Below are 13447 nucleotides of genomic sequence, written 5' to 3'. Positions count from 1 at the left end.
ATCATGCACGGAGATAAGGAGAGAGGCCAGGTTGACGTCCTTGCTGTCCAAAATGTCCTTCCTGATACTGGTTGGGACCAGGTGGGAGGGGTAGACAATGGCGCTTGAGCCTGAGGTACCTGTAGGAAGAGGTGTCAAGGTCTGAGTTGCAGTTGGGTCGGGGACAGCCGTGGCCGGTCGGGCCTCCAGAAGTGCCACCCTGGCTTGGACGTCTGCAACTGAGGTGGATAGAGATGACACCATCGTGTGTAATTGTGAGATGGCCGATGATATGGACTGGAGGGATGCCTGTTGGGTACTGGGTCCTGCTGCTGGTGGGGGGAAGAGGAGTTTGAAGAGCTCGCCTTTCCTCGCTGTGGCGGGGAAGGGGACACCTCTGCGTCTGAGCTCTGCCGTCAGTTTGGGGATAGTCCATCCCCTGAGGGATTGCACGCTGCCGCTTTCTGAGACCGGAGTAGGTGATAGAGGGGCCGTGAAGTCTTCACTGCCGGCCTGGGACATGGTTGCTCTGGTGAGGATCTCTCGAGCTTTATTTCCTGGTTGACTGTAACCTATTGGGGGTGAGATGAATTTCAAGTTTTTTCTTTGATCCGCTGAGTCATACTTACCCGACTTATTCTCCCTTTTTTTTTTTTTTTTTTTTACCTGGGGGGATATCGTCCAACCTGGTGCAGGGTGGACCTACTGAACTTTGACTGACCTGAGGAAGATGAAAGGTGACAATTCGTGAAGGGATTGCTAAGTAACTTGAAGCCATAATTTGTATGGTGCTTGCAATTTTGTGACAATGAAATGATTCGAAATGTTTGCCTTGATTGTGAAATGAATGAACTGCATGACAGAGGTGCGGCCTGGTCGTGTCACGATTTGTTCGACCGTGGACCGGGCTCTGGAGCGTGTATTGGAATGAGGCAACTGACAATATTGGTGCTCCTGGGACGAATCGGTGCTTGTTTGATGCATCTGGATTCGAATAGGAGTGCAGTATTAAATGAAATGAGAGAAATGCTTGTTTTGACCGAGGCTCGAATTGGTTGTGCCGTGTTAGCGACTGGCAACCAACCGAGCTCTGGTGTAGGTATGAAATGTGATCGGAACCAGTGATGCATTGATGCATGCCGTGACGAATGGTGCGCCTCAGATGCGACTGGTTCCGAAACGGTGATGCGTTGTGGAAGTGAAATGGTAGAAATTGCATGACAGAGATATGGGTCAATCCCCCGATGTCTATGATTTAGCTATGATCCGGACTCTGGAGCATGTATCAGAAATGTGGCCAATCCTGGGCACGCCGAGACGAATCGGTGCATTTTCATGCGACTGAATTCCTGTCGGAACGTGATACGTGGGACTGAAATGATAACCATGACAGAGGTACAAATGACTGATAACGTAACTCTGGAGCATGTATAGAAATGAGGCCAATCCTGGGGCACACCGGGATGAATCGGTGCATTTTTCATGCGACTAAATTCATGTCGGAACGTGATACATGGAGATGAAATGATAACCATGACAGAGGTATAATTGACTGATAAACGTAACTCTGGAGCATGTATAGAAATGAGGCCAATCCTGGGGCACGCCGAGACGAATCGGTGCATTTTTCATGCGACTGAATTCATGTCGGGACGTGATACATGGAAATGAAATGATAACCATGACAGAGGTACAATTGACTGATAAACGTAACTCTGGAGCATGTATAGAAATGAGGCCAATCCTGGGGCACGCCGAGACGAATCGGTGCATTTTTCATGCGACTGAATTCATGTCGGGACGTGATACATGGAAATGAAATGATAACCATGACAGAGGTACAATTGACTGATAAACGTAACTCTGGAGCATGTATAGAAATGAGGCCAATCCTGGGGCACGCCGAGATGAATCGGTGCATTTTTTTTTTTTTTTTTTTTTTTCATGCGACTGAATTCATGTCGGAACGTGATACGTGGAAATGAAATGATAACCATGGCAGAGGTACAAATTGACTGACAATAACGTAGCTCTGGTGCATGTATAGAAATGAGGCCGTAATAACTGGGGCACACCGGAACGAATCGGCGCACCTTTGGTGCGACTGGATTCGAATCGGAGCGCGGTAAGTGACTGAAATGAGAAATGATTTGAAATGTCAGAAATGAGTTTAGAAATGTTTCAGAAATGAGAAATGGTTGGTATCGACTGACTTGATAAATTGCAATTTTTGAAATGTCAGAAATGAGTTTAGAAATGTTTCCGAAATGAGAAATGATTGGTATCGAACTAACTTGACTTGATAAATTGCAAATTGCGACTGGCTATGGCTGTCTACCGATACCGACATGCTAGAAATGAAGCGACGTCTGCGTCGCAGTGCTGTCGAAATGGTAACATATCGAAAGTACGAGCGATATACATTGCAGTTTGTGAAATGCGAGTGAAACGAAAATTTGAAATCACGGTTTAGTGACATGATATGAAAAACGAAAAGTCCGACGGGACCTTACCTGCGACAGCCAAGCCAGACGCGTGGTACAAACTACGAACGGAAAACGCGGACTTCGAAGGTTTTGAGTGGAATATCGAATACGGGAACTTGCAAGGCAAGAACTTGCGAACGCTGGTATATCGAATAGTCGGCCTAGTGACGTATATCGCGCACAGGAAACCGACAAGCACCACAGGTGAGCGGGCTGCTTAAATACCCCCCGGGCTCCTCCCATAAATTCAGGCCACCATACTGGCCTTCCTACATAATGTTTGGGGGTTCAAAGTAATTTTCTTGCAAAAAAAAATAATTTTTTCATGTAATCAAAAAGTGTCAGAAAGGGCTTTGTCTTCAAGTGGTTAGAAGAGTGGGTGATGTGTGACGTAAGCTTCTAAATGTTGTGCATAAAATGCCAGGACAGTTCAAACCCCCCCAAATGACCCCATTTTGGAAAGTAGACACCCCAAGCTATTTGCTGAGAGGCATGTCGAGTCCATGGAATATTTTATATTGTGACACAAGTTGCGGGAAAGAGACAAATTTTTTTTTTTTTTTTTTTTTTTTTGCACAAAGTTGTCACTAAATGTTATATTGCTCAAACACGCCATGGGGATTTGTGAAATTACACCCCAAAATAAATTCTGTTGCTTCTCCTGAGTACGGGGATACCACATGTGTGGGACTTTTTGGGAGCCTAGCCGCGTACGGGACCCCGAAAACCAAGAACCGCCTTCAGGCTTTCTAAGGCCGTAAATTTTTGATTTCACTCTTCACTGCCTATCACAGTTTCGGAGGCCATGGAAAGCCCAGGTGGCACAAAACCCCCCCAAATGACCCCATTTTGGAAAGTAGACACCCCAAGCTATTTGCTGAGAGGTATAGTGAGTATTTTGCAGACCTCACTTTTTGTCACAAGGTTTTGAAAACTGAAAAAAGAAAAAAAAAAATTTTTTTTCTGGTCTTTCTTCATTTTCAAAAACAAATGAGAGCTGCAAAATACTCACCATGCCTCTCAGCAAATAGCTTGGGGTGTCTACTTTCCAAAATGGGGTCATTTGGGGGGGGGTTGTGCCATCTTGGCATTTTATGGCCTTCAAAACTGTGATAGGTAGTGAGGAGTGAAATCAAAAATGTATGCCCTTAGAAATCCTGAAGGTGGTGCTGGGTTTTCGGGGCCCCGTACGTGGCTAGGCTCCCAAAAAGTGCCACACATGTGGTATCCCCGTACTCAGGAGAAGCAGCTGAATGTATTTTGGGGTGCAATTCCACATAGCCCATGGCCTATGTGAGCAATATATCATTTAGTGACAACTTTTTGTAAATTTTTTTTTTTGTCATTATTCAATCACTTGGGACAAAAAAAATAAATATTCAATGGGCTCAACATGCCTCTCAGCAATTTCCTTGGGGTGTCTACTTTCCAAAATGGGGTCATTTGGGGGGGGTTTGTACTGCCCTGCCATTTTAGCACCTCAAGAAATGACATAGGCAGTCATAAACTAAAAGCTGTGTAAATTCCAGAAAATGTACCCTAGTTTGTAGACGCTATAACTTTTGCGCAAACCAATAAATATACGCTTATTGACATTTTTTTTACCAAAGACATGTGGCCGAATACATTTTGGCCTAAATGTATGACTAAAATTTAGTTTATTGGATTTTTTTTATAACAAAAAGTAGAAAATATCATTTTTTTTCAAAATTTTCAGTCTTTTTCCGTTTATAGCGCAAAAAATAAAAACGGCAGAGGTGATCAAATACCATCAAAAGAAAGCTCTATTTGTGGGAAGAAAAGGACGCAAATTTCGTTTGGGTAGAGCATTGCATGACCGCGCAATTAGCAGTTAAAGCGACGCAGTGCCGAATTGTAAAAAGTGCTCTGGTCAGGAAGGGGGTAAATCCTTCCGGGGCTGAAGTGGTTAAATTTCCCTCCTAAAAGTTTCTTCCTTAAAATTCCCTCCTAAACTTGGGGTGCGTGTTATACGCCGGCGCGTGTTATACGCCGATAAATACGGTATATATATATATATATATATATATATATATATATAATGTATTATGTAATAAAAAAAGTTAAAACGTTTTGCATAACCACGCAATTTCCAGCGCTATTTAGCACAGTGCTAAATTTGAAAAAATGGCCTGGTCATGAAGGGGGGGAACCTTCCAGAGCTGAAGTAGTTAACAAAGTGATTTCCTATGATGGTCAGCTCCCTCTAGTGGCCATAATGAAATATTTTTTGTAAAAGGCTTCCATTAGTAAAAATACAACAATACCGCACTGTGGTCACTAGAGGGAGCCAGTGATCATAGGAAATCACTGTATGAAATAAAATATGGACAACATTCATCACAGCTGGGTGAATTCTTGTCATATTCATTCAACAATTTAAAACAAACGAGAACACTAAGTGCTTGCAAAGCTTACATCACATATCAATGAAAGGCAATGACTCCATTTTTATATTTTAATCGTTTTTATTGGAAGTTTTCTTATTGAAAAATCAGTTACAAAATACAAAGTGTTACAAATGACAAGTGACATTGTCCATCCTTGTTTAGATAGACATAGCACATTGACATGGAGTGATAAAACACAATATAAGTGGGATATTTGTGAGACAAGTCCTCCCTGTGTACGGGCCAATAATAAAGGACATCCAGGGACTCACACCCCCCTTCACACACTCACCACAAATATATCCCCCTGCTTCTTATATGATGGAGATCAGCCATGGAGTATATCTGAGGTGTATATCAGGGTGTGCTTCTTCACCACATGAGAGCTGTGATGTCCAGCAACATTCATATAGAAGACATTTCCCACACTCAAGGCACTAATACACCTCAAGGGTTGTGTGGGATCCCTGATGTACAGGAAGACAGAACTTCAGTGAGGAACAATTCCCTCACTCAGGACAGGAATTTGGCTTCTCCCCCGGGTGAGATCTTAGATGTGTGGAAAGATAGGACTTCCTTGAAAAACATTTCCCACACTCAGGACAGGAATATGGCTTCTCCCCCGTGTGAGATCTCTGATGTGTGGAAAGATAGGACTTCCTTGAAAAACATTTCCCGCACTCAGGACAGGAATATGGCTTCTCCCCTGTGTGAGATCTCTGATGTTTGTAAAGATTGGACTTGTCTGAAAAGTATTTCCCGCACTCAGGACAGGAATACGGCTTTTCCCCCGTGTGAGATCTCTCATGTGTGGAAAGATTGCACTTGTCTGAAAAACATTTCCCACACTCAAAACAGGAATACGGCTTCTCCCCTGTGTGAAATCTCTGATGTGTGGAAAGTTCGGACTTCTGTGAAAAACATTTCCCACACTCAGAACAGGAATACGGCTTCTCCCCTGTGTGAGATCTCTGATGTCTAGAAAGATAGGACTTGTATGAAAAACATTTCCCGCACTTAGAACAGGAATACGGCTTCTTCTCTGTGTGAGATCTCTGATGTGTGTAAAGATTGGACTTGTCTGAAAAACATTTCCCGCACTCAGGACAGGAATATGGCTTTTCCCCCGTGTGAGATCTCTGATGTGTGGAAAGATGGTACTTCCTTGAAAAACATTTCCCGCACTCAGGACAGGAATATGGCTTCTCCCCCGTGTGAGATCTCTGATGTATAGAAAGATCGGACTTCTGTGAAAAATATTTCCCGCACTCAGAACAGGGAAACAGCTTCTCCCCCGTGTGAGATCTCTGATGTTTGGAAAGATTAGACTTCTGTGAAAAACATTTCCCACACTCAGAACAGGGAAACGGCTTCTCCCCCGTGTGAGATCTCTGATGTAAGGAAAGATTAGACTTCTCTGAAAAACATTTCCCACACTCAGAACAGGAATACGGCTTTTCGGCCATGTGAGATCTCTGATGTGTGGAAAGACTGGACTTGTCTGAAAAACATTTCCCGCACTCAGAACAGGAATACGGCTTCTCCCCCGTGTGAGATCTCTGATGTGTGGAAAGATAAGACCTCTGTGAAAAACATTTCCCACACTCAGGACAGGAATATGGCTTCTCCCCCGTGTGAGATCTCTGATGTATAGAAAGATCGGACTTCTGTGAAAAATATTTCCCGCACTCAGAACAGGGAAACGGCTTCTCCCCCGTGTGAGATCTCTGATGTGTGGAAAGATTAGACTTCTGTGAAAAACATTTCCCGCACTCAGAACAGGGAAACGGCTTCTCCCCCGTGTGAGATCTCTGATGTGTGGAAAGATTGGACTTGTCTGAAAAACATTTCCCGCACTCAGAACAGGAATACGGCTTCTCCCCCGTGTGAGATCTCTGATGTGTGGAAAGATAAGACCTCTGTGAAAAACATTTCCCGCACTCAGGACAGGAATACGGCTTCTCTCCTGTATGAGATCTTGTATGCTCATTAAGCTTGGATTTATAATGGAAACACTTCCCGCACTCAGTACAGGAAAACCTCTTCTCTGTTGGAAGGACGGCCCCGTCCCGCACAGTCTGAGGTTCCTCAGGATAAGGGGAAGACGATGGTCCATCTACACTGTGTGGTGCCGGATGGACATTTGAGGTAGTCGGGTTTTCTCCTGGACTATACTGTGTGATGTCCTCATCTTCTACTTTACAGTCTGGAGACAAAGTGAGACAATCCTCTGAGGTTTTCCTCATCTCCCGTCCATCTACTAAAATAGAAATACAAAGATTATTACTAGACATGAGCAGATTGGTTCCCCTAAATCAGGACTCCGCCCACATCAGGCAGCTTTGTCTCTGAGGATCTTACAATTCCCCCCCTCAAGGTAACTAGTAAATGGGTCCTCTGATCTCCTACCAGTTCATTTCTTTATTCATGGACCTTAGTCAGAGAGTGAGGACACAACGAGAACTGTCTTTTATAGGAGTGACAGTGATGAGGGGATTATAGGACGAGTGTCCCCACCCCCTCTATCACTCATTGCCATCTTCCCAACACAAGAAGTCCTGAACTCCCTGATTTAGTCCATGATTTAGTCATGAATAACAGCGGGGCTGAGCCCCACCAGAGGTCAGAGAGTGAGGATGGGGGAGAACAACCAAGATGAAGACTGTATTGATCCTGAAGACCACCATCATTGGGTTATTGGCTCCTCCCTCATTATCACTTTCTGTTTAAGGTTCCAAAGTTTGAGGATGTTATCACATAATTATCAACATGTAAAAGTCTGTGCTCCAATCACATCATCAGATATAAAATCAAACCACTAGAATCTGATTCCACCCTGAAATGAAATAAGTAATCAGGAAGCTGCTCACATAATACCCAGATATGAGGTATGACAGAATTCCTCCACAATATGCAGCGCTGGCCCTTTAAATCATATACAAAAACCACACCACAGATGAGGTCATCAGGGGCTTGATCACTGATCCAATCCCTGATGTGATGATGTCAGCACGTTGGGCGGAGCATAACACTCTAACATCATCACGCCCATTGCGGCTGGTCCGAGCACCGAGGAGATACACTGTGCATGTCTACCAATGTGTGTGACAGATATTTCTATGTAATAAAGTGAGAGATGTTATAGATCTATACTATGTGGAGAGTTCTTCTTGTCTCGGGTCTGAGACTATACAGCGGGGTCAGCAACCTGTAGATCACGACTACGTGACTGGTAGATCTCGGTCTGGGCTTGCTGACCCGCCGATGTCTTCTCTGTAGTGCCACCTCCTGTCCCATACGGAGTGATACCAACTGCACTCCACCTCTAATCCCGGCTAGTGATCTCCAGAGTGGTGCCAGCAGCCCTTTCTTGGGCTTTGCTGCTCTAATCCATAGACATCTATTATAGTCTGCAGGTTTGCTGCACTTTCTGTATGCAGGAGATTTGATACGCTTTCAGAAAGTGCCCCACACCTGCGGGATATAATAGAAGTCTATGACAAAGTGCAGCTAACCCAGGACAGTTGCAGATGCACTGCTTTGCACCTGTGGTGCAGATAAACTGCAGCACATCAGTGTGAAAGCAGCCTTATTGGGTGCTCAGAACAGTAAGGGTTCATTTACATTTGTTTGTGGGGTGGTAAAACCCCAGAGTAAAAATGTGTTTTTATCCCCCTTGCCCCAACCACATCCCCTTTAGCTGCAGTGGCCAGGGGTGTACATATGTCGTAGCTGCAGCAGGAGTTATATGCATTGTCATGGTTGGTAGGTGTCATGGTTGGTAGGTGTCATGGTTGGTGGGTGACATGGTTGGTGGGTGACATGGTTGGTGGGTGTCATGGTTGGTGGGTGTCATGGTTGGTAGGTGTCATAGTTGGTGGGTGACGTGGTTGGTGGGTGACATGGTTGGTGGGTGTCATGGTTGGTGGGTGTCATGGTTGGTGGGTGTCATGGTTGGTAGGTGTCATGGTTGACGTGTGTCTTGGTTGGCGGGTGTCATGGTTGATGGGTGTCATGGTTGGTGGGTGTCATGGTTAGTGGGTGACATGGTTGATGGTTGGTGGGTGTCATGGTTGGCGGGTGTCATGGTTGGTGGGTGTCATGGCTGGCATGGTTTGTGGGTGTCATGGTTGGTGGGTGTCATGGTTGATAGGTGTGTCACATACCAAGCATAACCCATTCAAGTGAATGAGGCCACTCTGCAAGTTCCCTGACACCTTGTGCAATACAGAAAAGAAGGGGTTAAAGCAGGCAGCATTGTTGCTTTCTCACCACCTGCTTTAACTCCTTGGACCTTACAGAAGCATGAAGTTGTGGGGCGCATGCAGAGTGCCCTTATCTACTATGTGTGTTGACAGAAGGTGAGGAGGTGATATGTTGCCTCACCACCTGATTTACACCCATGATTGCGGTGCAATGCACACTATTGTGACACAGTAGTATGGCAATTAGAGGTTTAAATCAGGTTTGAGGAGGTGACACTGGGCAATACTGTGCCTGGTGATCTTTGACTTTTCCCATGTTGTTCAGGTAGATCTCCTCCTCGTTAAGGTTGCCTACCTCTGCTATACAGACATATCCCTCCACCCGGCACTGCCAGCAAACAACAGAACTAGTAACCCCGGGAGAATTCCTCTGTCAGAGATCTCGCTAGATCCGGGTATGGGACAGAATGTAAGACACATACCTCAGATGTCTAATGCCCCGTACACACGGTCAGACTTTGTTCGGACATTCCGACAACAAAATCCTAGGATTTTTTCCGACGGATGTTGGCTCAAACTTGTCTTGCATACACACGGTCACACAAAGTTGTTGGAAAATCTGATCGTTCTAAACGCGGTGACGTAAAACACGTACGTCGGGACTATAAACGGGGCAGTGGCCAATAGCTTTCATCTCTTTATTTATTCTGAGCATGCGTGGCACTTTGTCTGTCGGATTTGTGTACACACGATCGGAATTTTCCAACAACGGATTTTGTTGTCAGAAAATTTTATCTCCTGCTGTCCAACTTTGTGTGCCGGAAAATCCGATGGAAAATGTCCGATGGAGCCCACACACGGTCGGAATTTCCGACAACACGCTCCGATCGGACATTTTCCATCGGAAAATCCGACCGTGTGTACGGGGCATAAGCAACATCTATAGAGAAAATCAACATTTTGCTGCCAGCTGAACCCCCAGAATCTCCATAAATCCATCCTAGATACATGAACTGTGTCTGCAGCACAGAGAAGGAAGATTATCCGAGAGAAATACAGGACTACAGGATGGGGAACACAGTTTAGAAAAGTGACCAGGGCATTACAGGCTGATATCACCCAGTCCCCGCCCTACTCTGGACCAGTGAGAAGTATGGGTGGAGGAATGTATTTAGTGTTAATGACCCACCTGTGTTGATCTCTGTAGGAGTGTCCTCCTCTATAAATGTCCCCGTTATTCCATCCTTCTCCATAGACTGCTGATCATCCCTCACATACATCTCTTCTTCTTCTGCTTCAACCTCAAATTCTATATCGATTGGATCTCCACTCTAAATCAGGAAAATGAGAGAAAATATCATCTGTAAGATGTAAACTTTATTACTGTGACATCACATATATAAAATCCACACATCTCCATCCATGTTCTAGATGCTCCATCCCACAAACCTTGTAAAAATGAGAGATGGTGAGACCTTCCTGTGTGGAATCCCAGTGAATACAGATTGAGGATGGATACATTTAGGAGCAACCCTGCTTAAACATCAGGGTGCTACATCCCCCCGCCTAGGAAACTACATCAAGTGTTTGGGGACCTGGGTCCTGCCCAAGGGGAAATGTATTAATGCAAAAAAATGAACAATTCCTATCAAAATGCTTACTGTAATTTTCCTTTCCTGATGGACTCCATGGCAGCAACGTGTGGGTTTAGTCCTGCCTCCACTACCCTATAGGACACTATTCCCATAAATCTTTTCTCCCTGCTAAGGATGAGCCCCCCGGTTCGGTTTACACCAGAACTTGCGAACAGACCTAAACTTTGCACGAACGTTAGAACCCATTGAAGTCTATGGGACTCGAATGTTCGAAATAAAAAGTGCTAATTTTAAAGGCTTATTTGCATGGTATTGTCATAAAAAGTGTTTGAGGACCTGGGTCCTGCTCCAGGGGACAGTATCGATGCAAAAAAAGTTTTAAAAACGGCCGTTTTCTCGGGAGCAGTGATTTTAATAATGCTTAAAGTCAAACAATAAAAGTGTAATATTCCTTTAAATTTCATACGTGGGGGGTGTCTATAGTATGCCTGTAAAGGAGCGCATGTTTCCCATGTTTAGAACAGTCTGACAGCAAAATGACATTTCAAAGGAAAAAAGTCATTTAAAACTACTCGCGGCTATTAATGAATTGCCGGTCCGACAATACACATAGAAGTTCATTGATAAAAACGGCATGGGAATTCCCCACAGGGGAACCCCAAACCAAAATTTTAAAAAAAACTGGCGTGGGGGTCCCCCTAAATTCAATACCAGGCCCTTCAGGTCTGGTATGGATTTTTAGGGGAACCCCGCGCCAAAATTTAAAAAAAAAAAGGCGTGGGGTCCCCCCAAAAATCCATATCAGACCCTTATCCGAGCACGCAACCTGGCAGGCGGTAGGAAAAGAGGGGGGACGTTAGAGCACCCCCCCTCCTGAACGTATCATGGCAAAATTGGGAGGGTGCCTTGGGGTCCCCCCCAAAGCACCTTGTCCCCATGTTGATGAGGAAAAGGGCCTCATCCCCACAACCCTTGGCCGGTGGTTGTGGGGGTCTGCGGGCGGGGGGGCTTATCGGAATCTGGAAGCCCCCATTAACATGGGAACCCCCAGATCCCGGCCCCCCCTGTGTGAAATGGTAAGGGTACCCTACCATTTCACAAAAAAACTGTCAAAAATGTTAAAAATGACAAGAGACAGTTTTTGACAATTCCTTTTTTTAAATGCTTATTCTTTCCATCTTCTTTCTTCTATCTTCTATCTTCCTTCAGTTTCTTCCTCCATCTTCTTCTTCTTCTTGTTCTTGTTCTTGGTTCTTCCTCCGGTATTCTCGTCTCTTCCACTGCCGCGTCTTTTCTACATCTTCTTTTCTCAGGCCACTCCACGATTGGATGGGAGGCTCCCGCTGTTTGACGCTTCTCCTCTTCTGACGGTTCTTAAGTAATGGAGGGCAGGGCCACCCGGTGACCCCGTCCCCCTCTGATGCACAGGGACTTGACGGGGACTTCCCTGTGGTATTCCCCTTGATGTCAGAGGGGGTCAACCGTTACGTACCCTAGTGTCCACAGCGCAAAGCGACATTACATAACATTGTTTTGCCAGCCGTGCCATTCTGCCGCAGTATAACTGCGGCAGCTGGTCGCAAGTGATTAAAATTGCTTGCGGCTGTAATGTATTGTCGGGTCCCATCAATATACATAAAAATCCCCCCCATCCATTACCAGGCCCTTTGGGTCTGGTATGAATATTAAGGGAACACTGCACCAAAATTTAAAAAAAAAATCCATACCAGGCCCTTATCCGAGCACGCAATCTGGCAGGCCACAGGAAAAAGGGGGGCGAGAGAGCACCCCCCTCCTGAACTGGTTGTGGGGGTCTGTGGGTGGGGGGCTTATCAGAATCTGAAAGCACCCTTTAACAAGGGGACCCCCAGATTCCGTGCCCCCCTACGTGAATGGGTATCGGGTACATTGTACCCCTACACATTCACCAAAACGTGTCAAAAAAGGAAAAATGACAGTAGACAGTTTTGCACAATTACTTTACTAAACAAAAAAAAAGTCCTGTGATGTAGATATATCTTCGATCACAGCATTAATGACCTGAGGGGAAAAAAATGGAAAAACTCTGCCTCGATCGGAGGATCCCGCCGACTGCAGCCTTTTTGCACTTACAGCTGTTATATAGCTGAGTGACATAAGCGAGTGACAACGCCCCCTTCTGACGTGATGTGACGTCACGTAATGTCAAAGGCAGGCAGGGTCACCTGTTGACGTCACCGGGTGTCTCTGCCCTCAGCTATATAACAGCTGTCATCGCAAAAAGGCTGCAGTCGTGGGGACGCCACCCATGGAGGCGGAGTTTTTTCGTTTTATGTTTTTTTTTTCTCGGGTTGTCAGCACTGTGATTGAAGATGAATGGACATCGCAAGACACTTTTTATTTTTTAATAAAGGAATTGTCCCAAACTGTCTCCTGTCATTTTTACTTTTTTGACACTTTTTTGATGAATGGGTAGAGGTACAATGTACCCGATGCCCATTCACATAGGGAGGCCGGGATCTGGGGGCCCCTTGTTAGAGGGAGCTTCCAGATTCCAATAAGCCCCCCGCCTGCAGACCCCCACAATCAGTGGGCAAGGGTTGTATGGATGAGGCCCTTGTTCCCATCACCCTCCCCATGTTTAGGACATGTGGCCTGGTACAGTTCAGAAGGGGGGCTCTCTTGTTCCCCCCCTTTTCCTGTGGCCTGCCAGGTTGTGTGCTTGGATAAGGGTCTGGTATGGATTTTAAGGGGACTCCCACACCATTTTTTTTAAATTTTGGTGCGGGGTTCTT

The 13447-nt window shown here is 45.4% G+C and overlaps 1 protein-coding gene across 1 annotated transcript in view; it reads right to left on the bottom strand.

Annotated features, from left to right (window-relative positions):
- Positions 1-13447, bottom strand: part of LOC141126606 (uncharacterized) — a 757790-nt gene that overhangs the window by 577784 nt on the left and 166559 nt on the right. The window contains 1 exon segment of the mRNA XM_073612528.1: positions 5460-6913. Coding sequence (XP_073468629.1) covers positions 5460-6913 — 1454 coding nt within the window.

This window comes from Aquarana catesbeiana, linkage group LG02 (genome assembly GCF_042186555.1).
Source record: "Aquarana catesbeiana isolate 2022-GZ linkage group LG02, ASM4218655v1, whole genome shotgun sequence".
NCBI lineage: Eukaryota > Metazoa > Chordata > Amphibia > Anura > Ranidae > Aquarana > Aquarana catesbeiana.
Note: the sequence above shows the minus strand (reverse complement) of the source record. Positions and strands in the feature narration are given on the sequence as shown.